This window comes from Mycteria americana, chromosome 3 (genome assembly GCF_035582795.1).
Source record: "Mycteria americana isolate JAX WOST 10 ecotype Jacksonville Zoo and Gardens chromosome 3, USCA_MyAme_1.0, whole genome shotgun sequence".
Taxonomy (NCBI): Eukaryota; Metazoa; Chordata; class Aves; order Ciconiiformes; family Ciconiidae; genus Mycteria; species Mycteria americana.
The window spans coordinates 12983673-13010624 of NC_134367.1; the positions used below are offsets into that span (position 1 = coordinate 12983673).

Genomic DNA, 26952 nt, shown 5'->3' on the forward strand with positions numbered 1-26952 from the left:
GTATGGTTTTGTTTGGAGCTCTTTTTTTTTTTTTTTCCCCTCTTGTGCTAAATCTCACAATTTTCTACGGCTTTTTTTGAAACAAATAGGAAGTTGTTACAATATTTGATGCAAGTTTCTTTTCCCTGCTTCCCCCTCCTTTATTTCTGTTGAGCCTTGCCTCTTTATTCCCAGAATCTTGTTTCTCTTTATGCTCTTCATTTATATTCTTAACCTGTTTTAATATGCTGAATATTTCACCTTTAAGTTTTCTTCATTTTAATTTCTTTATAAACCATTTTACAACTATTAGTTGTCTTTCTTCATTTTCTAGTACTTCTAGGTAGGATATATATTCGTGGTGGCCAATGGTGTTACAGTTAGGCAGTGTAAGATCGTACATACAGTATGAGGTTATATGCAGTAAATTACAAATAAAAAACAGCAAAAAACCTGGCACATGGACTCAAATTGATGAAGATAAATATTTGAAGGAAAAAAAATATTTATTCAATTGTCATGTTGAATTGAAATACAATAATAACTTAATGATTTAAAGTGCATATGACTTCAAGAACAAGTTGTATCTTATAAAACTGGATTCCATGGGTAAGCGGGAAGAGTTCTGTCTTTTGTAGGCACTAATGAAACTAAAAGACCAAATATCTTGCTTTCCGTGTTGACTTAAATGAACAAATGTGAACTTTTCTCTTTAGATAAGCTTAAAAATATTACTTTCTTTTTCTTTTCAGATAAAAATAAGAACAACAAATGCAGAAATAGCAGATCTTGAAAATATGGAAGAACACCAGTCAGTGGACATCCATACATTAGTAAGAATGGATTATCAAATTATGTCTAATAAGGATATGAAATAATGTCTTCTAATGTTGGCAGCGCTTTGAAATAAGCGAGTAGTGTAGATTTTCAACTAGTGTACAAGTTGGATAAATAGTGAAGTATGTTAACACTTTACAAAATGTCTACAATTATGGCAGTGGCATGATTTTATTTATTTTTGGTGAGGTTTTGTTTAGTAGGTTTTTTTTTCCTTCTTCTTCTCTCTTACTTCTGCCCTTTTTCAAACCAATAGCACTGCAGGTTTATGGAAGACAAAGTGGTGTTGCAAAGAGATATTCCATGCATTTTCTTTCCTCATTCCAGACCTGCAGCGCTGTAAAACTCTGGTTAGGGAGAAATGGTGCTTTGGGTTTAGATGTCAGAAGTGGTACTGTCAAAGCATAGGTAAAAGCCACTCTGGAGCATAATTTATGTCACAGCACTGCCGCTCTGACCTGAACCCACTGTTTCTTGCTTTGCTGTAGCTTCACCATGCAGAAGTTTTAAAGTTCATATATTGCCCTAGGGAAGGATCATGGTAGTATGATGGTTTCTTCAAAGTTCTTATTCTTATCCATATGTTCTTAAAATGTATGCGTAGTAGTTTGACAACAGAAAAAAAAGTTTGATAGTCTATTGTGAGTTGTATGATGGTGGCAATGAATTTCAACTGTTGCTCTGTAATAAGCTGACGTATAGATGGCCAAGATTTAAATTCTGAGAATCATGCTCATCAATGTTAATAATAATCCTCACTACAGTTGTTTTGGTTAAAATCCATGCCAGTTTTCCCACTGTTTTATCTGGGGATCAGCAAGAGGCTAAGTTGCCCAGAATTTTTTTTTTTTTGTCTCTTCTGATGTTGGCGCAAACTCAGTTTTTTCAGTAGTCTGTCTTTTAGTGTGTGCGCACACATGCATGTAAGAAAACATTTCAAAATTTACTCAAAAAGTAAGGGATCAGTACAGATTCTGTAAACTCTTGTAGGGTTTCTCTTTTCCAGATAATCTAGTTCTGTTGGTTTAAAAAAAGTATATTCTTTGTCCTTTTGGTGAGATGGAATAATAGTCTATTACCTTTTTGTAGGAGAATATCTTCCTGTTCCAAAATTATTGGACGCTTGCTTTTTCAACATCAACATTTTAACCATTGCCTTCTGATAATGGTCTTAGGCAACTGGTAGATTTATGTGTTTGCTTCTCCGTATTCCTTTCTCGGATTTTTGTTGTTTTTCTGTTTTCTGCACTTTCTGACCACTACTGTGGATTAATTGCTGTTCTATCACTTGGTATTTGTCTTTCATTGCTACCTGGATTTCACAACTGTTTGATCATGAAAAAGAATCTTAGCAATACAAGGTTTCATTTACTTATTTTTCCCAGGTTTTGGAATATTTGTCTTTTTGAATCAGAAACTATGTATGATGATAATTCATTAGGAATGGTGTGATTTTCTAGGGAACAGTGACAATCCACTGACTCTTCCTGTATTCCTTTGTGTATTGGATGTATATACTCTGTCACAGATCCAGAGGGAAGTTACCTTGTTCTTTTGTTTAAAAAATTACTGTAGTAAAATATTAGCATGGCTAAGTCTTCACAAAATCCTAGCCCCTTTAGTCTTTTCATCACAACTCCCAAATAAAGTCCTTCTAATTTTAAGTTGGATAATTAGGAAATTCCACTTTTTATTTTGCAATTTGCTTTAGTGGTCTCCTACAAGATCTGTCAGTCTCCTGTTTTGGGCTTTAGTGACAACTACATTGAGCTGCTCGTATTCTTACTAGAGTTATAGAGTATTGCATGTAATCTTGTACCCTAATAGTGATAATAAAATTAATATCTTGTACAGGAGTCTGCAAATGTGTGTCTCCTTTTATTATTCTTCATTTTAATATATTTTGACAGGAAGATGAAGCTGAAGAAAATAAGGGTAAGATGGAATCTGTAAAAAAAGACATGCAGCAACAAAGCAGAAAAATGGAAGAACTGAAAAATATTCTCCAAGTAGCTGAAAAAAACTTTGAAGAAATGAAAGAAAAAATTCATCAAGTAGAAGAAATTGCCGGACCAATTAAGGTAGCAATGATTTCAATTTGTTCCCTTTGTATGGCAAGGGGAATGAGGTTAAATAAAGGCAGGAGAAAAGAGTATGCTCCTTCCTGATACATTTAAGGTCTACCTATGAAAATGGAAATAGAGCATTCCATCTAGAGCGTGTCAAGAAATAAGCTTGGCAATATTTCGAAGATGATGATTAAGTGTAGTTGCTATCGTGTTTTATGTTTAAAGAGAGTTTGTTTCCAGGTATCTTTAGTCATGGACTGAAAAGGAAGGAAAAATAGTTTCCTCGACTTTCTTTTTTAGTGCATCACATTTGTTGTTTTGGCTTATTTGTTTGTTTCTGAGAAGGCCTGGCTAAGAGTGTTCATAACTGTTCAGTTTTCAAAATAGCATTTGAAGTTCTACATGAAATGGTTGTTATTCTATCAAGTTGCGTAATTAAAGAAGATACCAATACATAGTTTTAATTATTCAAGACTACAGAAGACACCTGGCGATCGCAGAGAAGTAGGAAGACTTAAGATAAATAGCAGAGTGGTGACATGCAAAATTTGATATTGGCAAATAGAAGGCAATCTCATGTTGCCAAGAAGGATTAATGGTTTGAAAATGGAAAACAGAAATAAGTGTCCAGCATATTTACAGTATTGTAAACTTGTAGAAGGATAGAATGAGGAAAACCTTAGAAAGGTCACTATAGGAATCTCTTATATGCCTCACTTAAATTGTATATTGCTATGTAGTCAGCCCAAATTAAAAAAGCAAGAGCAAACAAAAAGAGGAAGGAAACAGGTAAGGAAAACAACTGATAAATATGTTAGTTATAATGTATGTAATATGGAAATTCTACAGATATGTTCTATTTAAAAAGAAAAACCATGTAAGAAAAGAGAACAGATTTATTCAGGATATTAGAACATTATTGCTCGTTATTAAGAGTACTAAACACAATAGAGGGCAACTCTTAAGTTCCTGAAAGGATTTTGGATTAGATGTACTGTTATGTGTTCTACAGTCATTTAATGAACTGTTGACTTATACCAAGTTGTGGCGTTAAGGCAGGATTAGAAAAAGGTAAGAGCATCCATTATTGTTGGTTATGGTTGGTTTTCTTGTTTGTTTATTTTGGTTTTGGTTTTTGGGGTGGTTTTTTGTTGTTTTCATTTGGTTTGGGGTTGTTTTTTATTTTTGTTTTTTAAGATAAGCCATCTAGTTGACAGGGATGAGGAGGAAAATTGTCTTCTAATTTATGTCATTCTTTATATCTCTCTGCTTCTCTGGAAATATATGATATCGCTTCAACTGTATCAACACTTATGTAGTATAGAAGTTGCTATAGTCTACATTATGTTTAGGTATAGCAGGACACTGAATTTTCACACAGAAATGCAGTTCTGGCTGATGTCACACAGGCATCAGAAGTTCTGGGTAGAATATAGTGTATAAAATAAATTTAGTTTTTGGAGGTTTGGGAGAAAGGATGGCTCTTTTTCAAAGATTAAAACATCCCCTCAAGATATGATTCCTGAAAAATTTTACAAGCATTTATTATGTTCTTGTAGGAATTGAGTATAAACTTTCTGATAAGTTGCTGTTAAAGCTCCTGGGCTTTAGGAGGAGTAGTCTTACTGAAAGCAAAATAAATTAGACAGTGTTAAAACCAACATAATTACCTGTGATAAGTCAGTAAACATTAGAGAGATGCTTAGGAATCTATCCCAAACAGGTCACTTACCACACCTTGATTTATTCCAAACAGGATGAATTAAACCAAGCTGACTCAGAAGTGGAAAACAGTAAACGCCGTTTGCAGCACTATGAAGAGAAACAGAAAGAACACTTGGCTTGCATAAAAAGACATAAAGAATTACTAGATGCCAAAGAAAAAGAATTAGAGGTAGATGTGGGTTTTTTCTTTATTGAAGTCAGATGGTCATGATCCTTCTAATATTTAATAATAAATCATTCCACTTGTACAACATACAGACCATATTAATACTCAGCTACACTCAGTATTCTCTCATGTATGTCTTAAGCTGACTGCATCTAAACCAAGTAAAACTAATTTTGTATAAATGAATCTAGGCCTCTTTTTGTCTGGCAGAGCATAGTTTCTGTCTTGACAGATGAGTTAGGGGTTATCCATCTAGGACTCTTTCTTCTGTATTTTGCAATGAAAAGATTGAAATGACTTAACCTTAAAATTTGTGTTTTAAGTTCAATTGAATAATACTGTTTTGGTTTTTTGGATGCTAGGTTTTTCCTTGTACAGACCTCATGCCTGATCTTTTGAAGACTTTTCTAATCAAGCTTTATTAACTAACTGAAATCACATCCACAAAGACTTTTGAAAGACTGTCCTATTTAAATATGGTGAATTTGGTTCCTTATTTATCTGTATTAGCTAAATAACTGTGAATATGTTAAAGATCTCAGATGGATACAGTTCTTAGCACTGAAATAACTACCTACTTATAAATGTTGTTAGTAAAATTGTTAATGATAACTAGGTTTGCTGTGATAAGTACACAAAGAACGATACAAAAACATTGTTCTTGCTTGAAGACCTTGTTTAGGATATTATATATCACCTTCCATAGCACAAAATATTTGTTGTGAAGACTAAACAGTTTTTTTTTAAAAATGTAACAATTAATTGAATTTCAAACATTACTTTAGGAAAAAATTGCACAAGCTAGGCAAATCTACTCAGAGCGCATAGAGGTCAGCAGAACTGTTAAGAGTCTTGATGCAGAAATGAATCGCTTGCGAGAGAGGATAAATTCAGAAAATGATCGCCATGGAAACAGAGAAGAAATTGTACAGTAAGTCATCTTTAATGTCTAAAGTAGTTCAGGTAAGATGGAAAAGATAGGGGAAAGAATAGTTTTCTTATTGACTCGCAGTGTGTTTATATGTGGTTTTAGTACTTAAACCACGTATGAAGGTATGGAAACATGCTGTGCTGATTGCTGAGTCAACCAGTACTGAACAGGCTTAGGAGTATTGAACTACCCTCTAGTGATTCTAGGTGGTGTCTGTACTATATATATGAAGTTACCAATAATCAGATACCCTCTTGATGTTTGGAGGTATCCCAGTTATGACTACGTGGTGCAAACGTAACCCGCCATTGTTCTGGGATTCAATGAGCATTAAGCATACTTCTAGTTTGAATAATTATTGCAGAAGTTAGGCAATTACTTGAGGTTTTGACTGCAGTGTATTTCAAGGAATCGCTTACCTCAGATATTCTTGAGCATGGGGAGCCCAGTCAATTAATTCTCCTTGGTGTAAGAGTTTCCTTTCAAAAGAATTAAAAATAGAAGTAAAATTTAATTTTTGACCGCTTTTCATTTGTGAACAGTGTCTTACTTGACTCATCAAATGCTTTTGGCTTTAACATAGATCCTCACAAGAAAGTTTTTATTTGAATGTTTTGATTATCAAATTGATTTTCAGCATTTACAATAGCTCGGTTTTAATGTAATGCATGTTGATCCTAGACTTTCTGTTAATTATAACAGGCAATTTCACGATGCAAAGGAAAGATATGAGGATGCAAACAGTAAAGTAAAGAATTTAAAGAAATTTATTAGGCTGCTGGAAGAAATAATGACACAGAGATTCAAAATATATCGGCAGTTCTTAAGGTGAGTTAATTTTACTGTAATTTCAGGTGTCAGATAAACTAATATGTAGATGTAAGTATGTGCCTATATTTCAGGATGAAAATTATAGAGCAGATCTGTGAGGATGAGTTATCTTTAAGGTGGTATTCACAGCGATCTTTCTAACTTAATCTTGCTCCCAGATCCGATACTATCACTCCTGACAGTTTAGAGGAAGCCTGGACTGACATCTGTAAAAACAACATGATCAGTGGAGGCTCTATCTTGTTCACACCAAAGGCCTCGACTGTCCTGACTTCTTCCAAGGCAGTTCTGTTTTAGTCAGTAAAATATCAGCAACATACTAGCACTGAAATCATCTGGACTATCACTCGTTTTCATTGAGTATAATTAGTGGTGCTGTGCTCACGTAGTTTCACTGTGGGCCAAACACTTTTTCTCTGCCCTGTGCTGAAAAAGTTTCAAGATCTTTATTCAGATTCTGCAGTTTGACAGCTTGCTTCTGTCATGGAGTGTCTGTACTGGGAGTGCACCCCTTCTTTCTTGCTTCAGTCCCTTAGTATCCTATACCTATCAGTGAAGATTTTGTGATGGCCTCCCTTCAAAAGGACTGACAGTCTGTTTTCCAGTGCAGTCCTTTATCGTTTATCATTCCCTTCAGCAAAAATTGAGGAATATCTATGTTGGCTCTGCTTTTTGTACTTTTTGATCTGGGATTTGGAGCGGGTGTCAGTATGATCCTGACAAATAGTAATGATCAGGAGAATCCCAGCCTTTGCAGGTGGAAGTCTAGAATACTAGTGGGCAAGATTTACCTGATGCTTGCCCTATGGTGCCTATGTATGTCAAACTGAATCTTGTTCCTAGTGCCCAAGTTTGAGTATGAATCCCACTCTAAGATATGTTAAAGAACTATAGGTGTTTCTTGAAGGAGCTGTATTGTCTGTTGGGGAATTATATGCTAGAATTGGGGGGGGGGGGAAGGGGGTGGGAGAAGAAATTAATATTCAACACTGTAATTCCTGGACTCTAGAAGAGTCCACATAAATTCTTTGCTATCCTTACTGTGCAGTTCTAAACTGGATAGGAAAGAAGTGGAATGTGGTCATTTTCTGTTGAAGTTGTGGAAGAAGGGTGTAAAAAGCTTCCAGTCTATTGAAACAGACTTCTAGAAAATACAAAGCCTGTGCTTCTGGATTTCTTACCTTGTTACTTTGTGTCAGCGATTCTCTCCAATATGTCCAGTTCTGAATGTCAACCGCTCAAGAGTGTAATTGATTTGGGAAAATGTTATGATGTGGAACTGTTGATAAAAAAACTGTTGTCATTTTTTCATGTGTTTTAAAACTGACTGACCTGATGTTTATTTGCTTGATTTAACTGATTTAAGGCTCCTTTCTTTACGATGCAAACTCTACTTTGACCATTTATTACGTATTCGAGCTTGCTCTGGATCAATACTTTTTGATCACAAGAATGAGACACTTTCAATAATAGTAAGTTATTTTATATTACTTTAATTTATCATAATATGTAATGATTTTTTTTTTTAATATCAGCTGCTATAACATGCATTGTAAAGGATAGAATAAATTGTTCTTCCCTCTCCAGAATGTGATATGTAGGATGCTGTTGAAAACAAGCGAGAACAAAAATCGTATTACCACTTTATATGGGCAGGTTGCTAGATTACATGGCATAAATTTGGACTTTTGTCTTATGCTGAAGATAAGAATTCACTACCCAGTCATCATAGTTAGTCTTTTTCAAAATTACTCATTCCTATTTCATTGATAGGAAGTTTGCCTTTACTTGTGGATTGTGTAATGGCTCTAGTTGTTATTTAAACAAAATTTAATGGCTGAAAGCTTCAATATTATGTTTTTTCTGTGTATTCAGTAAGGTTGTATCTTTTAACATACTCCCAAAAAGTTCTAGTCATGGGGGTATTTACTTTTATTTCTGTGGGAGACTTCAGTTTTAGGAATTGAGGGGAAAAATGTGTAGTGACAACATAAATATGTGTTGATACAGTCCTAATTAAACAGGTGAAGGATATGTATCTGAAGAACTCAAACTCAATCCATAAAACTCCAAATTATTACCTGGCTTTATCAGAATACTTTTTTTTTTTGTAGCTGATGTTTTATGTTTCTCATACAAGAGTTCTGTATTTAGTCAAGGAAGGTAAATTAAAAAAAAAACCCCACCACCACCCCCCCCCAAAAAAACCCCACCACCAAAAGAGCCCACTCCAAAATAATTCTTATTTTCCTCCTTAGCTTGTTAAAGTTAGTATAATTAACAGGACAAGAAAATGCTTAAGTTTAATCTTAAAGGGGGAGTGCCATAAGGTGTCATCATGATCAGTGGAACCAAAGGACTGGTCACAATGTTTTATGTATTCTGGTAAAGAAACTGTTCCTCCTTTAAACTCCTGCTGTAAATCAATTACCTGCTTTTCTATTGTAGCTGGTAACTACTGGATTTCACTTTAATATGACTACACTGGCTGACATTTATTAAACATTGTTTAATAGCTATTAAAAATAGAGAATTGAATAAGAAAACACTGGCAGAGTCATTCAATCTGTTCAATATATTTTACTGTGGTGGAGAAAGTTGCAGCAATCCTAGAAATGTGTTATGAAATTGTTAGGAGCCATCCCATTCCGGAATGGCAGTAGCAGTGAAGTGCATAAAATTGCTCATGTGTAGTGTGTTTGCCATTAAAATTATGATTCTGTTAGTAAGTCTCTATCTCAGGTTTAAAAATTGTTCTAATTCTAAAAATTAAATAAAAATTTAAAAATTGTTAAAAATTTTTATTTCAAGGTTCAGCCTCGAGAGGAAGACCAAGCTGCCCTTAATGATGTGAGATCTTTATCGGGAGGTGAACGTTCCTTCTCAACAGTTTGTTTCATTCTTTCTTTGTGGTCCATTACCGAATCTCCTTTCAGATGCCTGGATGAATTTGATGTCTACATGGTATAGTTTAAACTTAAACTCCATTTGCCATTCTGATTTGTATAAATTGGTGAAATAGTTGGGTTGTTATCTGTATTTGGTTAGATTTTAAAACGCTATGGTTAACTGTAAATAATAAATTAAAAAAAACCCAAACCAAAACCCAAATCCCTCAAAATGCCAAAATGAAACTTATTAGGGATCTTGTTCGCTTTGCTTAGTGACTTTTGAAGTTTATTCTGTTTCCGAAGTTGGTACCTAGAGCTATGAGCATCTCTGTTACTTTACACGCTTAAACCTCTGTTACTAAACACGCTTAAGCGCAAAAATAATAAAATATAACTTTTTATTAGTTCCCCAAGCAGTTGTTATTGTGTTTGTCGCAGGTTGCCTCTGCATATTGCTGTGACAGTTCTGGGCTTAGCAGGTGCTTTGGCTTCTACCAATTTTGAGATCAATGTGGTTTTTTTCAGAGCAAGTGTAACAATGGAGTTCACTGCTGCTACTCAGAAACTTGTTTTATACTTCACCTAGTAGCCTCTTTCCAAGATGCTGAAATGCAGAATAATGAACAGTAAATACTAATGTCAGCTAAAACTTAGAAACCTCATCTTTGTGTACAGCTTCCCTGGATAAGTGATTAACCGATTTTTTTATATCTTTGTTATATTTCATCCTTATTAATATGCAGTGTGGTATGGTTTGAGAAAAGAATCAGTTCTGTGAGATGGAGAGTTGATACTGAAAGAGATTATTTTATGTTGCCTTCAGTGTCCCTCCCCTTCAACGATTTATTTACTGGGAATCACAGACCTAGAGGGGGAAGAAAGATAATAGACTTTGTATATAAAGAATTCCAAAAAGGAAAGTGCATCTGAGGTGGTCAAGCAGTCGTTTGTCAGCTGACTTCCAAAGCTTAGGTCCTCTTTTACAATTTAGTTGTACAGAAGTTTATCCATCTGTCCAGAAGAGGGTGGATACTCATAACCGTAGGCCCTGCAGAGAGCTTTCATGTCATCTGCTCCATAAATAATTCCACACAATTTGTCTTTCCACTGCTGTGCCATTAAGTGCAACCTTACTGTCTCCACGTTCAGGAGTTCCTTTTGGTGTAATCCTGCAGACCCACCACAAGAGGACTCCACCAGCATATTTGCAAGGGAGATACCTGGTTTCATGTGTAACAATGCATAGCAGCAGAGCTTTGTTTAACCCCTGCCAATAATAGCTTCCCATTACACATCTTTTTCAGTAAGCCTAATGCATAAGGTTGTGTTCGAAATAGTATAACATAAATAATAATAACAATAATAATCATAATAAAAACAAGCTACATAATATCTTAGGTTTCATGCAGCCCTTAAATCCTTTCAGGTAACTTTGAGGCAGGATTTTATAGGGAACACTATCCTACTAAAATACAGTTCATCTCAGCATACCAATAAAGTAAGAAGTACTATGTGTATGTCAAAGCTGATAGAAAAACATTGTGAGTAGGAGTGTGTGATTGTTCCGATAGAAGCTTTCTATTGTGCATGTATACTAAAAAGTAGAGTTTAAGAATTTCCCACACTATAGTTTGTAGCTTTTAGAATTTAACCCTAATGTTTTTCCAGCTTAGTTTTTATTAGACTTTTCTTTAACTAAGTTTTACTGTATATGAATTAATTCAGGTAGGTTTTTCTATTAAGGTATTTTCTAATTAATTTATTCTTAAGCATTTGTCCGAATTTGTGCAATAATAGACCAGTGAAGTACACAGTCAGTATCACCACCTGATAAATCTTTTGTCTTTAGGACATGGTTAACAGAAGGATCGCAATGGATATGATTCTTAAGGTGGCTGACTCTCAGCATCATCAACAGTTCATTTTGCTCACCCCACAAAGCATGAGGTAATGTTGTGTTATGTTTCCTGGTACAAGAATTGCAAGGAAGTTCTATTGCGAGGAGTAGAACTTGAAAAAAGTAAACATGAGGAGAAAGAAATTTTGCTGTTTGTAGCAGTAGAACATCAACAATTAAACTGTTCATTGCTGATGGTTCTGGGAATTTAATAGGTTTTTCACTCTTTTTTAATGTAATGTCTCTTAATATAGTAGTTCAGTGGGACTCAAATCAGTTTATCTTGAGTAGAACAGTTTACAGTTTTTTGAAATGTTTTATTGTGTAAAGTAGGCTCCTGGTAGCTTTTAGCCCTGTATCTCCCTCTCCCCTCCCAAAATTAACAGAAGACTTTATGTTTTTCCATTTTTCCTATTAATACTACAGTACTTTCAAGAAGTTTGTCATTTGAGTTGATTTTTTTTTTAATATCACTGATCTAGAAACTGATAAAAAAAAGAAAACAAGGAGGAAGCTGATCTAGTAGCTGGAAATTCTTTAAAAACCTCCATATAAGTCCCTGGTAAAGCCATGACCAGCTTAAGGGGACAGTCACTGTCTAACCTTATGCAGCCAACTCTTCTCTCTGTTAGCCAAATGTAATCAGTGAAGCCTGCATAGGATAATTAAGCAGTCTTGAAAGTGAAGTTGATTCACTCTTAATTGTCTACCCTTACTAAAACCTATAAAAAGTAGAATAATGGTATTCTCTTGTTATTTAAGTGGAAATGCTTTGGGGGGAATTTCTGAAACCGTATTCAATAAACATATAGGAATTTTCTGTATGGTTACTGTTTAAAAGTTTAGTAATTCAAGTGCTGCTTGGGTTTGTTATATTTTTTACATGTTTTGCATGTTCAGCAAACATTTAATTTGATAAAAGTATGGAGGCACCTTCAGGAAAAAATACATTTAGGATAATCGGTGGAGAAGCCTGTATAAATGTTATGTTTAATAACTTTGCTCATTCTTAGTATGATGTGAGTGATTATACATGTATAAAGTGTGTGCCACTGCAGGATCTGTAAGGCAAGTATGAACTGTATTCGATCATTATTTGATTTGAAGTTTCTCTTAAAAGTACCTTTTCTATAGTTAAGGTAGTCTAATTGTTAGAAACCACATGATTCCTTTTATTGAAGTCTGCCTCCAGGATCAGTTCAGTGAAGCCAGAACTTCACCCCACATCACTGTTTTTTAAAACTGTCAAAGAAAAAAGATGGAGTTATTTAAAGGAAAATCTGTAATGGAAAGAATCAAATAGAAATACTAAAATTTGTGGAGAAGAAACACCATTTAAATGATGCATATTTTATTTTTAGTTCTCTGCCTATGAGTTCCCATATTCGAATCCTCCGAATGCAAGACCCTGAAAGAGGCCAAAGAACACTGAATTTCAAAAATAGGAATGACAAAGAAGATGATCAATAAGTATCTCTGTGTATGAATATGGCATACTATTGAGGGTAAATGTGTAATGATGTGTGTAAAGTTACTACTTCCTGATGCTGCGTAAGAGGATCTTTTGTTAGATACTCTCAGGAAAAGAAGAGGTTCCTGTATATTTTTTTTTTAAGAGTGAGTGTATGTGTACAGACCAAGAATAAGCACAGTTCTGATGATGAGAAAATCCTGAATGTTCAGTTGATATTTTGAACTACCAACTAGTAGAATTTTTTATCAGTTGTTCTGTTTTGTCTTCTGGAAAATATGAAATATATTTTGTATAACTATGGAGTAATATTTTAATAAACAGTGAGAACTGATACTTGTGGTAATGTTTTAGTGTCTCTACACATTTAAAATTAGCATTAAGTTAATGTTGGTTTCTTCCTAGCTCTGCTTTATTTCTTAAACATGTGCTAATACATACATGCAGTAAAACGTGTGTTTCATTTTTTTCCAGTGGAACCACAGCAGCTGAACATGAGAAGTTATTAGTACTTACAGTGTATACTTTCATAATTAGTGAAAAATTTATTTGCAGTATGTTCTCTGGGCAGGAAAAAAGTGCATTTATTTATTCCTAAAGAGTTTGTAGGAAAGAGTTTGAGTTTCTTTGGACATGAGCTTACAAAACCTAGCAAATGGTGGCTTCGTAAACTTAAATTCTGAATTCCAATAAACTAAGCTCTTGCACAGTCTGAGTTTGCAGGTATAGACTAAGTCTGTAGATACTCATTATATTATAACAAACTAAAGTGACAGAAGTCCTTCCAATCCAGAGGAATGACGTGGAATAAGAATTTTGGGAAAGAATACAGTAACTTTTCTACAGCATTGTAGGCCTGCGTTTTGTTGGGCGTCCCCACCTCCCCTACCTTCCTCCCCTCCCCCGGGACTAAACTAAAATAGTTAAAATAAAATAAACTTGCTTTTTTTAAAATAATACAAGCATTTATTGGGGATAAGAGGGAGAAAGAAGAACCAGATTTTTCAAACTGCCTCAAATTAACTTTTTTTCCTATTCTGCTCTCCTTTCTTGAGGAACTTGAAATTGTTGGGAGCTTTTCCAAAACAATCACTTTTTAAAGTTCAGTCATTAGACCTAATTTTTTTTTTGGATGTTATAGGGATACAAGAGCCATTGAGACTATTGAGAGAACAGTTCTGCAGTTTCTACAGTTATTTACTGAAGAGCAATTCCTCAATAAAGCCTCATTGCAGTGTAAGTTTTAACTTAACTTTGTAGCCAAATTTGTTTCTAGCTGCTGCATGGTATTTTGCATTCTTTAATGTTGTTTAGTTTTACACAAGCATGTATTAAACTTGTAGGTATCTCTAAAATATGGAAGCTAGTGCAGAATTGAAGGAAGTACACTGAGAAAGCTAACTGCAGTTCTAGTGCATTCTAACTGTAGGAATTAAGTCTAGTGATCTTTTAAAGGCTTCTTCTGATGTGTACTTCTGAAAGCCCAGGGTAATGGGCCAACAGACTCTTAGCAGCCTTGAGGAGGTTACTGACAAAACAGGGCCAGGCTTTTTGTTGAAGTGCGTGGCAGAAGAGAGAGACAGTGGTCATAAACTGAAGTGGGGAGGTTCTGGCTGGATAAACGGCGGGGAGGGATTGTTCATGATGAAGATAGGAGGCATTTGAGCATCTTGTCTTGACAGGCTGTAAAATCTCCATCCTTGGAGGCTTTTGGGGTCTGAATAGGCTGCTGCACCTCCTTCAAGCAGGGGGTTGGACAAGAGACCTCTGGAGGTCCTACCAAACTGAACAATTCCATAATCCTGTGATTTGATGGAATATATGTTAAAGAAACTTACAACTTGTTTAGGATTATGTGAAAATACTGGGGGCGGGGGGGGACACACACCACACAAAGTGGATACTTGGCAAAACTTGTCTGGAGCACAAGCCCAGTTTGTTTGTACTGGGAGTCCTCGATACTGTTACATGATCATGAACCACATGTTCGGTTTGACTTGATTTTATGATGAAACTAGAATATGTTTCAGACCCTTTTACGATATCAAATGATAGACTGGCATTGTACTATTTCCTCCTCATTTTCTTCAGCATGCAAAAAATAAAGCAAGAGTGCAGAGGCAGGAGAGAGAAAAGCATTTATCTTCCTTAGTACTTCTATAATGAGTTGTGTGGAGAAAAGAGCTTAAGGAAAATTATCGCATTCCTACTGAGCTAACGCTTCAGCTTTCTCCCAAGTTTTCTATAGACTTACTTGAAATATTGGAGCAGTTAGCAGCAATTCTGGTCTTTGGTTCAAATCAATATATTGTATTTATTCTAATCTACTACTGTCCTTGATGAAAATGTGTGCCTGACTGTATAATTATTACAAGCAACTGTTTTCATGGTATAGGATTAGTTCTGAATAAACAATTACTGAAGCACTTGCTTGGATGCACTCATTTTTGCCGTGATTCTACTAAGGTCTCAAAACTATCTTATTCTTGGTACTGTAACTCCAGAGTTTACTATACTGGCTACCTAGGGAGAGAATTGCAGTGCTGATGTTACGTTTTGTGACTGTGTTTGAGCTGTTGGCCATTTTGGATGGCAATGCATTGCTTAATGCTGCATTAAAGTAAATGGAGCTTGTCCAGCTATATAAATTGGAGGTGCAGGGAAATGTAGAATGATGTACTGCTTCTTTAATAAGCATATGTAAACCAAACTGGCATAAATTCCCAGGAATATTCAACATCCTCTCTACAACTAGTAATTTAAGCCTAAGTGGAAACAATGGGCATATCATTCTCAGAAGTATGTAACGTTTTCAGAATGTGTGTTTTATTTTTGTTACAGCCAAAATGTACGAAGTAGACCACTTTCTAATTTGCTAAGACTGTTACCTGTGTAGTCTAAGTAAAATTCAGGATTTAAAAATGTAGTTGAAATTTCTTTTTTGAAACAGCCTTTTGCTGTTTGTTTGGAATACGAAGAAACTTAAACATGAGAGGATGGCTGTGGTTGTGGCAACAACTGACTCTGTGTTCCCCCCACCATGTCTGTTAGCAAAATGTGTAAAACTGGTTTTCGTTGGGGTTTTTTCCCTCAATTTTAAGATGAGCTTCACTTTTTAAATTTGAAAATACAGAGAATGATTTGGTTTGTGTCATGTTTTATTGTTTGATTTTTAGCTATTAAGAGTACCGTCTCATTTCTTCAGAAAGTAAAGAAGAAATATCAAACATGCAATTGTAAGATGTTCAGACTTTTTTTTTTGGTAATCCTGCAAGCAACCAACTGTTAAAATCAACTGGAAATGTGGTGTAGGAAAGATTTTTATCTGCAATTTCTGCAGTCTGCTAGTTCTCAATGCTTTCCCAGGGCTGTGCAGAACTTGTCCTTGCCACAGTATAGAGATAAACTTGATTGATGCACATAGAACTGAGGAGGAAGGTGGTTCTCTTCACTATCCCTTCTCAATCATCATACTCTGGGGTTAATTTATCAGTAATGATTTTTAACAACATGTCTGTATATATTAAACCTGGGGTAGTTTAGTGTCATACGGTAAGAGGAAAGACTCTTTCTTAGGGAGGGAAAAATATTAGAAGACGAGGTTTAAGCCAAGCAGATAAACTGTATTAGACTTCCTGCTAGCTTAAAAAGCTACATAAGCACGGGTCTAGTAGGTATACTGTTAAACCTTAGCGTTAGCATCTTGGAGGACAAACAGCTGCTCTGTTGGTAAATACAAGATCTACAACTTTTGGTTTCGTATAATACAACTCTTCGAGTGAGTGAGTGCAAAGAAGTTTTCTTCATGCTTTTGTAATGAAATATATATTTCCCAGTAGTACAGTGACAGATGATTAAAGAGATTGAGGGTTTTTTTTCTCTATTACCGTGCTGAAGACATGAAATAAGAATTAGGGGAAAAGGTCAAATGTTATAAATTTATTTTGGGACATATATATTGCAACCTCTGTGGAAGCTTTTGAAAATTCAGGCAAAGATCAATACACTTCCAATAAAACCTTTAAACTTCCAATAAAACAATATTTTAAACATTATATATATATATTTATATATATTTTTAATTAAAGGGATCATTTTAGCAGGATTTTCTTTTTTTTTAATACTGCATTCCTCTGACATAGCTCTTTCCAGATTGAAGGGATGCAAATGAGGTAAGAATTAAGGCAAACCTAAAAGGCATGCAAATGAAGTACATTTATATCCACTGACAATACAAGCACATGTGTGGATCAGACTTAAGAGCTGAGGAACTCTTCCCCTCTGTCTGTCCAGTACTACTTTACAGCAGAATGGTGACATGATTTATAATAAACAGTTAACATTACCATGGGAATTCAGTGTCACTAACATTACTCAGTCTAGGAGACACAGAGCTAGCATCAGTAAAACATGAACAATAAATAATAGAATTCACTGCAGCACAGGACCGCTGCACAGGCTTCAGAGGAATAGGGTTGTTATGAAATGACATTGCACACATCACGTTGTGGCAGTTTATTTTTATAATATATACTTTTAAAATTCTTTAGCAAATGACATTCTCATGCACACAAGTGTTTCAAACACAAGAAGCAAGTCCATTTATAGGTAGTCCAAGCAAATTTTTGTGTGTGTGGAAATAGCTGCAAACTGAATGGAACATTAAACTTCTGTGCAGTCTATGACGCATTGTACACAAGCTCATTTTTGAATGTCACACTGCAGGAGTAATACAATGGAAGGATCACTCTTTGCAGCTTCTTTGAATTCATCCAGTGTGATCTGGTCGTCTTTGTTCTTATCCATCTTGCTGAAGATCTTGTCTACCCGTTGCTCGGGCGTCAGACCATCCTCATTCATTTTCATCATTATCACGGTGCCCACCATTTTGTAGATGGCCTTTGGAAAGAAACCAAATAGAAAATTCAGCATATGAATTAACCTGATTTTTTTGATGTGATCAAATTCTGGAAAGCTATTCCAACAATAAAATGATTGCCAGTTTCCCTGAAGATTTTTTTCTTTTTTTTTTCTTAGAATCCGAGGTCCATATACTTAAGATAAGGAAGAATGTGTTTTACTTTCTTTAGATTTATTTCGGTGGTTGCATTTTGCATCCTGGAATGAATTTCTTTGGCTTTCTGTTTCACAGTGCAAAACTGTTGTAACCTATTTTCTGCATCAACTGTTTATTTGGCTTTTAGTCACTCCATTGAAATATTTCACATAAATTCTGAATAATCAGTTTTAGAAGTCGTCACCTTTCAATAGCTTTCTGTGTGTACATGTGAGCAAAATCTGCTATTAACTACTGTGGCGAGTAGCCGTCAGACGATGAGAGCAGTAAACTTTATCCTTCCTGTTATACACTGTGGTCATCTTAAAGCCCATCGGTGAGATCTCACTTAAATAGCGTGGTGTTATCCATGTAAATTTCTGTAATCATCTAAAGCTAATCTCCAGTAAGGTTTCGGCTACTTGAGCTACAAACCAGTAATTTCATGGGTGTCAAGTGATTTTGAGATGGGCTTTGTAAATCCTTTGCTGTGCTGTTCTTCTGGTTAATCCATTCATCAGAAAAAAAAAATACCGCTTGATATTTAAAAGCTTACATGCACGTATGTACTTTCTGCAATTCTCAAAGATTACATCTATTAAAATGTTAGTGTGCTTGCCTCAGTTAGGCATGAGTCAGTATAGGATGAATTTATGTAATGTATATTTTTAATGATACAGTACAGCCTCTTGTGTGCTTAAAATCTAAAAAGTATGTGAACAAGTAATCACATTTTATTAATGTTCAGACATGTTATTTTTAAGTGTCATATTGATCTCACCTCTATAATTTCCAGCATTTCCACTCGTGTAATTTTACCGTCACCATCCAGGTCATACATGTTGAAGGCCCAGTTCAGCTTTTGCTCGAAACTGCCTCGTGAGGTGATGGACAGTGCACAAATGAACTCTCTGAAGTCGATGGTCCCATCTCCGTTTTTATCAAAGGTTCGGAAGGCGTGCTGGGCAAACTTTGAAGCATCTCCATATGGAAAGAACTGCAAAATAAAATAATAAATAGAACTGTGGGCAACGCAAGGGAGCAAGCTATGTACCTGCCTGCAAAATACTGAAGTGAGGTATTTATGAAGAGTTGCTGATGGGCTTTGTGTGAAACTGAAAATACACAATGTAAGGTTCCGTAACAGTTACAGTGTAATGGTTATTAAAAACTTATTTCTACAAAAATCTCTTAGCTTACCACAAACTATATTACAAATATATTTAACACTAACTTAAGGTTCATCTAGTTAATTTAGCTTTAAAACGAAGGTGGGTGCAAATGCGAGGTTCTATAATACTCTCTGACTATGAAATACAGCAACCAAGGTGCATTTCAGCAGTATTTTTTCTGCCTGGGAGCCCTTGGCATGTTGCAACCAAGTAGGTGTGTGGGCTTGTTGTTATGTAACTTTATTAAAAAAAAAAAATCCACACATAGCATAAAAAACCAGGAACGTGTTCTCTTCTGCCAACCAACATAATACAAGTACGTAAGATGAGAACTGAGATTCAGTTAAACAATACAGGGCAATGCTTGTCATGTTTAATATCCATTATCAGTGAACACTGCAACTTGACTGTAGCTTAACAAAATACTTTAAATGACCATAACATGTAGGTTTTCAGGTGATATTTTTTCCCTCAAGAAATGTTTGATTTAAGACATTTGAGACAGTAGTTGTTCCTTCTGTGGCCCAGACTCAAGAAAACATACCTCTTAGGAAAGGGAGTTTTAAGCCAGTGCTGAAGTCCCATCGCAGTGAAGGGACTGTACACAAAGAATGTTTGTTTCTATATTTCCAGCACAATTTCATGGAGGTTTTCATGCTCCTAAAATATAAACTACTCCCAATCTGAGAGCCATCTCGTTTTGTGCTTTTTTAAATTCCAGTTCTTAGTAAGTATTGCATCTAATAACGTAAATTTGAAGGAAAGACTTCAGTGGCAGCCGAGGAAGTGGATCTGCATTTTACAATTTTCCATCTCCCTGTGCAGAGCTTTCACTGCACACTGATGGTTGCTGTGGTCAGCTGTGAAAGCTCCTGAACTCACACATTTCATACACTCACATTTCATAGAGGATCTTGGGGATCTCACAGCATATACAGAAATGGGTGCTACTACTTGTCTGACTAAATACAGATGTAGAACATGGCGAGCCTTTGCTGCTTTTCCTTTGAGGAGGCCAAATGACCATTTGGATACTGTCTTGCCCTAAAAAATGCAAGACTTGGTGCACAGCCTGCTGCTTGCAACAAATTTGTGGCCACGTGGGCCATGTCAGGAGCCACTGCTGCATTGCCAAAGGGGTCCTAACCTGAAAGTTTCCTTTAAACTTTCTGTTTACTCTGTTTACTCTGACGCTTTTCAGACACAATTCCGGATAACCTTTGCATTGCTGTAGAGGTCTGATTGCTATACAATCTCTTCTCTGGTTCAGCGGCATTATAGTTAACGCAAAATCTTCCTTAAATTTTGCCCACCTCCATCCAGTCAGAGTATTGCCCTGCTGTGAATTACCCCCAAAGGGATGCAAATCTCTATGTTATCCCAGAAGAGGTATCAAATATGCCCATCTCTCTTCCCAAGTATCTTTTCCAGAAGATATTTGAACATGGTGTGGAGCCATCGAGAAAGAGGGACGCTGTACCCATTCCAGTGCTATTTTGTCCAGGTTAACATTGCTGTTAAAAGTTGCTATTTCCTCATTTGACTTTGTATGAGTCGCATCCAGCTGCTGCTTCTACGCCCCTTCTCCAATAGCTGAAAGAGGCATTTGGTATCATCTCTTCCTGAAAATGCAGCTTACGTGCCTGTACTCAACCCAGCCCCTGTTTCTGTTTTGATAATCCAAACGGCTCCTCGTGAACACATACAAAGAGATAGGGATTCTCTGATACAATTCAGGAGTGCAGTGACTGCAGCTACCAGACCTTGCTGAATCGCTCTTCTAGTGCAAACCTCAACCTTTTGTCAAAGCAAACAGAGCTCCCTCTGCAGGAAGGCTCTTCGGGCTCACAATTCTAGGTTTGGCTCTGTTAGGACAAAGTTATGTGAATGTTATCCAAAACCTGAACGTTATTTTCAGGTTATTGAAAATCTTGGTCATTGTTTTCTCTTCTTCATGATCTGCCTTTCCCCCAACTTCTGCATCAACTGGAGATGTTAACGTAGGTGATATTTAATTTAATGTGTGTACATGTATAAATATAAGCACACTTCTGCAGATCACTGGTGGGAAGTTAAGAAGTGGCTCTTGTGCCCTGTGGCTCCACTGGGACTCCGCTGCCCCCCCCTCCTATTTCTTGGGAGCTTGCTGGCTGTTCAAAGCCAAAAAGACAATTAGAATAATCTCTTGCTTTTTAAATCTCTACTGATCACTGTCCTGTGACGTATAGGTTACAAAACAAAATACTTCAAAATTTTAGTCTTCCAAGTGTTTCGGTTAAGAGCTGACTATTGCTGAGGATGCGGCCTGATTGCTGTTTCTGTGACTGTCACTCTGCAGTCTCTCTAACAGAAAGGCAAGCAGCCAGAGGGACATGGGGTTGTCCTTTTCACTGTCCGGAGAAACAAAACACATTCAGGTGCTTTCTCCTATGATCCAGACTGAGAAATGGTACAAATGTACTGGTGGGACGAAAGAACTAAACTACAATGAAGAAGCTCACCTACAAAAATGGCTAAGAAGCGGCAGACATCCAAAAATACTCAAGAGCCCAAGAACAAAGTGGCGGATTAGGAGGGGTCAGTGGCTGGAGGTGCCGAAGACCATTTCTAAATTATTCTTGGGGAAACACGAGTATATCATTCAGTCTCCCATCAGAGGAGCATAAGCACGCTGTGGCTACCTCTTGTGCGAGTCATACCATTAACCTCACGTAGTGGGGAGAAAAGCATCCTTCTAAATTTTTCATCACAGACAAGACAACAACTTTTTCTCTTCTGAGGTGAGCAAGGCTGTGGCACTGCTCAGAGCTAAGCTTGGCATTTACAGCCTAGTAAGGTGAACAAATGGAACTGATGCCTTTTTTTTTTTCCTCTCTATTGGCCTCCCTCTAGGGAGCAAATGCAGTAAAAGGTCCTTTAGGGACTGAAGGCACTCTTCTCCAGTCTGTACCTGCTGATTTGTATTATTTTTAGCTCAGAATGACTAAAAAACATTGTCAAAACTTGTTTAAAAACCTACTTGAAGACTTCCATTGGCCCGTTTTGAAATGATTCATAAATAAGAAATGGAGTAAAAGAAAACCAAAACAATTACAGAGCCAGAGCAAAAGAAGCCAGCTCTGGTAAAGCATTATTTGACTATTGAAATACGGTGAGGCCTTAGCAAGGTGTAAAGGCACAGACTTTAACTACTTTAAGATTAGTCTGAGCCAAGTGGCAACGGGAGACAGGGATCTTTGGAAGACAAACACCCATTTTTGGCAGGGGGCATACGAGGAGGGTGGTTTAGTTCGCTTCATATGGCACTCTGGCATGAGCTCAGTGAATGCCTCAGAAACGAAAGAAATACAACTGGGATTCTCAGAGGCTACAGCCACTGGGCAAGTCAGTGCCTTCAGCCTCCTCTGCAACCCCGTGTCCAGGTGATCAATCTACATATGAATGCAACTAGTTCCCTTCTGCCGCGATAGTACCACTGAAAAGTGCACTCTGCTCACCAGCATTGTCTCCTGCTTTACCCTTTTCATCCAAAAATCAAGGCAAACTATACCTGCCTGGGCTTTTTACAGCAGTCAGTTCCACGGGTGACCACACACTGGTCATTCCTTTGTTTCTGCTTCTCTAGTCTCATCTCTTGCTTAGCCTGTGCGTTTTCTGACCGGTTAGATCAACATGCTGGTGTGTGGTGTTATCTCTACAGACAACTACCAATTAGGAAAGGAAAAAGGAAGAGGAAAAAAAAAATCCCCCTTATTCTGCTTCTAAATTTTGGAGAAGATTGTCTTGCAGATTCCTAGCTCGCAGAGTGTTTCTGAACACCTTTCTGGTATATGGGGGGCTTTCAAAGGGTCCTGGAATAAGAATATCTAGCGAATAGCATCTACAAATTGTACATAACTTAACTCTTGGGGAAACTGATGAAATATCTAGAAATATCTGGGACAGAGTTATTGAAAAAAGCATAAAGCATATGCTAAAGCATATGGCCAAAGCTTTAGCATATGGCCAAAACATAAAGAAAAAAACAAAACCAAAAGCAATACACTTCCCCAAATTACCCAGTGATGGGGGGGTCCAAAAAAGAAGGGTCTCTCCTTGATTGGTGGGATGGGGCAGAGAGACTCTATAGACAGGCCTGAGAGGTGCTTTGTTTTTCATGCAATGTTTGATCATGTTTTGAGATGCATTTCTATTAAAATGGAAATTCTGCTATAAAACGGAGAAAATCAGAATTAAAGTAGCGTACAGAAAGCTGAACACGCCGCCTACACGTGCCCAGGTGACAACTCGGTCACTGATGTCAGGTCACGGCTTCCAGCACCGAAATGGGAGCTGGAGTGCAGCACGGGAGGCGGGAGAGCACGAGGTGGTTCGGGGCTTCTGTATCCCAGGCTTGGAGAAGACGGAAGAAGCAGCTGCCGATTCCCCAGGAGCTGAGACACCCTGTTTGGAGCTCAGCACAGCCACGCTCTGCCGAGGACTGAAGCAGCGAAGGGGGACGAGAGGGGCACAGCCGGTGTGAGGAGCAGCACGAGCAGCGTCAGGGGCCAGCACGTGGAAACGAGCCTAGCAGCTGGCTCCCACGGGAAACACCTTACACAATTGTTTCTGTTACGTTTTAGGAAGGAGTTACTTACCCTTTTTATCTACTTCGTTAGGGTTTTCTTTCCTGCTTTTAATAAGTTTGCTAGGCACCCAGTTCCCCTTTGTGAGTGGAGAACATGAACACTTTGAGAATCAGAAAGTTTGGCTGCTGGTAGAAGCTCAGACTGGTATTTTTTATAGCAAACCTCTTAAATTTGAACCCAGCTGCTGATAGCTGCTGGTCAAGCCCCATCTTGCAGATCCTCAGAAGTGAGAAGCCCTTTGAAGTGTATTTGCTCAAGAGGTGTAACAGCTGTTACCCACAATCTGTTTTGTAGAGGGACCAAGTTCAGACTCGAGGTTTTATCCCCAGCTTCATACGTCATCCATCAGATACGGTCTCCCACTCTGCAGAGCCACAGCGTTAAATCTGTTTGAAACTACAGTACATGAATGCTGTGGATATTTTCACCATGAGATAGAGCTCTGGTGATATTTTGGTCACTGAGGGGGATGCCTGCGATGACTGGGGAGCAGGTTGCTGCTCACTAGTTTTTCAAGAGGACAAAGGTCTGGGCTCCTGCCAGCAGTACAAACGCTGGAGTCGAGGAGATAAGAAAAAAGAATACTTTTTAATTCTCTCCTTTAGAAAAAGTAATTGTAAATTACTATAACGTACTGTACTCTTGCAGTTTATGTGTTAAGGCATAAGAAGGGAAAGAGATGTACAGGCTGCGACCGTCGGGACCTGCCGGGAAGGTTGTGCCGCGCTGGCACCAGGGTGACCTGCGGGGCTGCAGCCTGTGCCTGCCAGCACCTCTTTGTACAAAACTGAGAACTAATGTAACAGGAGCATAACCACAGCAGCAGAAAAAGACACAGCCAGCGCATTTGTCCTTCTTCTGGAAGAGATTTGACTGCCCTGGGAATACACAGCTCAAGGGCAGGTCAGGACAGATACACCTTTAAAATAGATGAAGACACATTTTCAAGACTTCCTGAAGATGTGTGGATTAAGACTGGATAAGGCACAATGTGCCCCTCTTACTCATGTTATGTCTCACCCTTATTCTCCGGAGTAACGCCAGTGAAATGCATGTGAAAGGCTGTGAGCTGCCTCCACGCCCAGCGCTGGAGCAGAGGGAGCTGGCAGAGAGCGTCCCGCCAAGGGTGATGAGGAGCAGTGGGGCCAGGGACCAGGGACCAGGGCCAGGGCCAGGGCAAGACGCGGCTGTGAGCAGGAATGCCTGTGGGTGTGAGAGCCACAGCATTGCCCTGGGTCAGTGCCGTGCATTGCTCTTTCTCCAAAGAGCCACCTGAAGCGGTCGAATTAGGTGTCAGAGACTTCTCCCTTGACTGGCTGTAGGAGGAGCAGAGGGATCATTAAGCTTAAATTATGTTTCTTATTGCAAAGTAAGTCTTCACAGTTCTAAGCGGGAAGACTTCTAGTCCTTGTAATTCTCAGAGTAGGCCTCTTCCCAGCTATCTCCTACATACTTTTGGCTGAACAAGTGTTTTCAGTGCTTGCCTACAAAACAGGCTTTCCAAAATCACAGCAGTGGGATGATGCAACATCCTTTCCCTGCTGAAAGGTCTCAGCTTGGATGTGGAAACCCCACACTCACTTCCCTCCCCTATCTGAGCCAAGCCAAACGGGCAACTCGGGAGAAAGCACCGGCTACGGCATAGGACGGATCAGGGAACGATGAGTTCCCAAACTGGGAACAGCTTGTGTCAGCTAATATTAAAGGAATCAGAAAGAAAGCAAACTTTTTTTTTTAACAAATCAGTGGCTGATGAACTCCTTTAGGAGAGAGAAGATTTGGATTCTAGCATTTCCCCCACTAAATATATTTAAAAGTCTATTTTAACTCAGGTAATTCTCACAATTCTCCTTTCCTCTCATCTGCATCTGAACCATTAGGATACTAAGCACAATGTATATTTTTAGCAGTATGGGCCAATGCAAACGATCCAATTACTTCAGTGGGTTTTGAACTGGGCCTCTGATCACGCTAAATCTGAAAGCATTTCCATACCACTTTCTAGTTCTGTCAAAGGTTTTTCCCTGAGTTACTATTCATTGGATGAGATCTTTAATGAACTGAAACACATCCAAATGTTGTTATTGAAGTCCAGACCCCCAAGGGCCTTTAGGCAACCAAGGCAAAACCCACAAAGGGACACAGGCAATGAAGGGTACTGAACGATCGCCTTCATAGCCAGGTCTCTCACCACTTCAAGGCATCCAAATGTTCTGGCTGTGGATTTCCAAGGGCTTTCCTCACACAACTCTTCTGTCTAAACTTTGGAGATCCTCTTCCCAGAGGCAATTAACCAGACCTTACTGTGCCGAAGTTGTTCTGTGGCTCCTATCCCCAACTGCCCTTTAAATGAAAAGCATTTAGATGCATTTAGATAACCACTGAGAATTTGAGTCTCAGAGCTCTCCGAGGCAGAAGTTTACTGCAGAGACGTAACAGGCAATGAACGAGCACCCAAGAATTTGGCTCCACAGAAGCAGAAGTAATTTCAGCAGCTATGAATGCTTCCATTAACAATTTAATCAAATGTTAAGGGATTTGGATCCCAGAGATACAGATGTTCCCGTCCTGTTCCCAGCTCTTAGGCTCAGAGTAGCAGCATATCAGCACAGAAAGGCACATCACATGTCTTCGAAAGGTCTGGGGCCGTCTTGTTCATATGCATTGAAAATAAAGTGAGGATTACAACGATTTAATTTCACTGCTGAAATTCCAGGGGGTGGAACTGGATCATGTCTCTCCACGTCTTAGAGATGGGATGCTATAACAGATTCAGACATGATGTTCACAGAATCATAGAATCATAGTATATCTCGAGTTGGAAGAGACCCATAAGGATCATCAAGTCCAACTCCCTGCTTCTCACAGGACTACCTAAACCTAAACCATATGACTAAAAGCATCGTCCAGACACTCCTTGACAGATGAGGTTCAACAAGGCTAAGTGTCAGGTCCTGCACTTGGGTCACAACAACCCCATGCAATGCTACAGGCTTGGGGAAGAGTGGCTGGAAAGCTGCCCGGCAGAAAAGGACCTGGGGGTGGTTGACAGCTGCCTGAATATGAGCCAGCAGTGTGCCCAGGTGGCCAAGAAGGCCAATAGCATCCTGGCTTGTATCAGAAATAGCGTGGCCAGCAGGACTAGGGCAGTGATCGTGCCCCTGTACTCAGCACTGGTGAGGCCGCACCTCGAATACTGTGTTCAGTTTTGGGCCCCTCACTACAAGAGAGACCTTGAGGGGCTGAAGCGTGTCCAGAGAAGGGCAATGAAGCTGGTGAAGGGTCTCGAGCACAAGTCT

The 26952-nt window shown here is 38.0% G+C and overlaps 2 protein-coding genes across 6 annotated transcripts in view; one reads left to right on the forward strand and one right to left on the reverse strand.

Annotated features, from left to right (window-relative positions):
• Positions 1-15979, forward strand: part of SMC6 (structural maintenance of chromosomes 6) — a 411043-nt gene extending 395064 nt beyond the window's left edge. Inside the window, exons 20-28 of the mRNA XM_075497881.1 lie at positions 732-812; positions 2727-2897; positions 4642-4779; positions 5562-5707; positions 6410-6535; positions 7905-8010; positions 9350-9502; positions 11279-11376; positions 12688-15979. Of these exons, the coding sequence (XP_075353996.1) occupies positions 732-812; positions 2727-2897; positions 4642-4779; positions 5562-5707; positions 6410-6535; positions 7905-8010; positions 9350-9502; positions 11279-11376; positions 12688-12796 (1128 nt within the window). The 3' untranslated portion in view covers positions 12797-15979. The remainder of the gene's footprint in view (positions 1-731; positions 813-2726; positions 2898-4641; positions 4780-5561; positions 5708-6409; positions 6536-7904; positions 8011-9349; positions 9503-11278; positions 11377-12687) is intronic.
• Positions 15980-16657: 678 nt separating this feature from the next.
• The window catches only part of VSNL1 (visinin like 1), a 93504-nt gene continuing 83209 nt past the window's right edge, over positions 16658-26952 (reverse strand). For 4 of the 5 annotated variants that reach the window (XM_075497887.1, XM_075497886.1, XM_075497885.1 and 1 more), the window contains 2 exons: positions 18635-18850; positions 16658-17696 (listed from right to left, as the gene is read on the reverse strand). In XM_075497887.1, coding sequence (XP_075354002.1) covers positions 17499-17696; positions 18635-18850 — 414 coding nt within the window. In that variant the 3' untranslated portion in view covers positions 16658-17498. The remainder of the gene's footprint in view (positions 17697-18634; positions 18851-26952) is intronic. The other variant, XM_075497884.1, reaches the window with a different exon arrangement.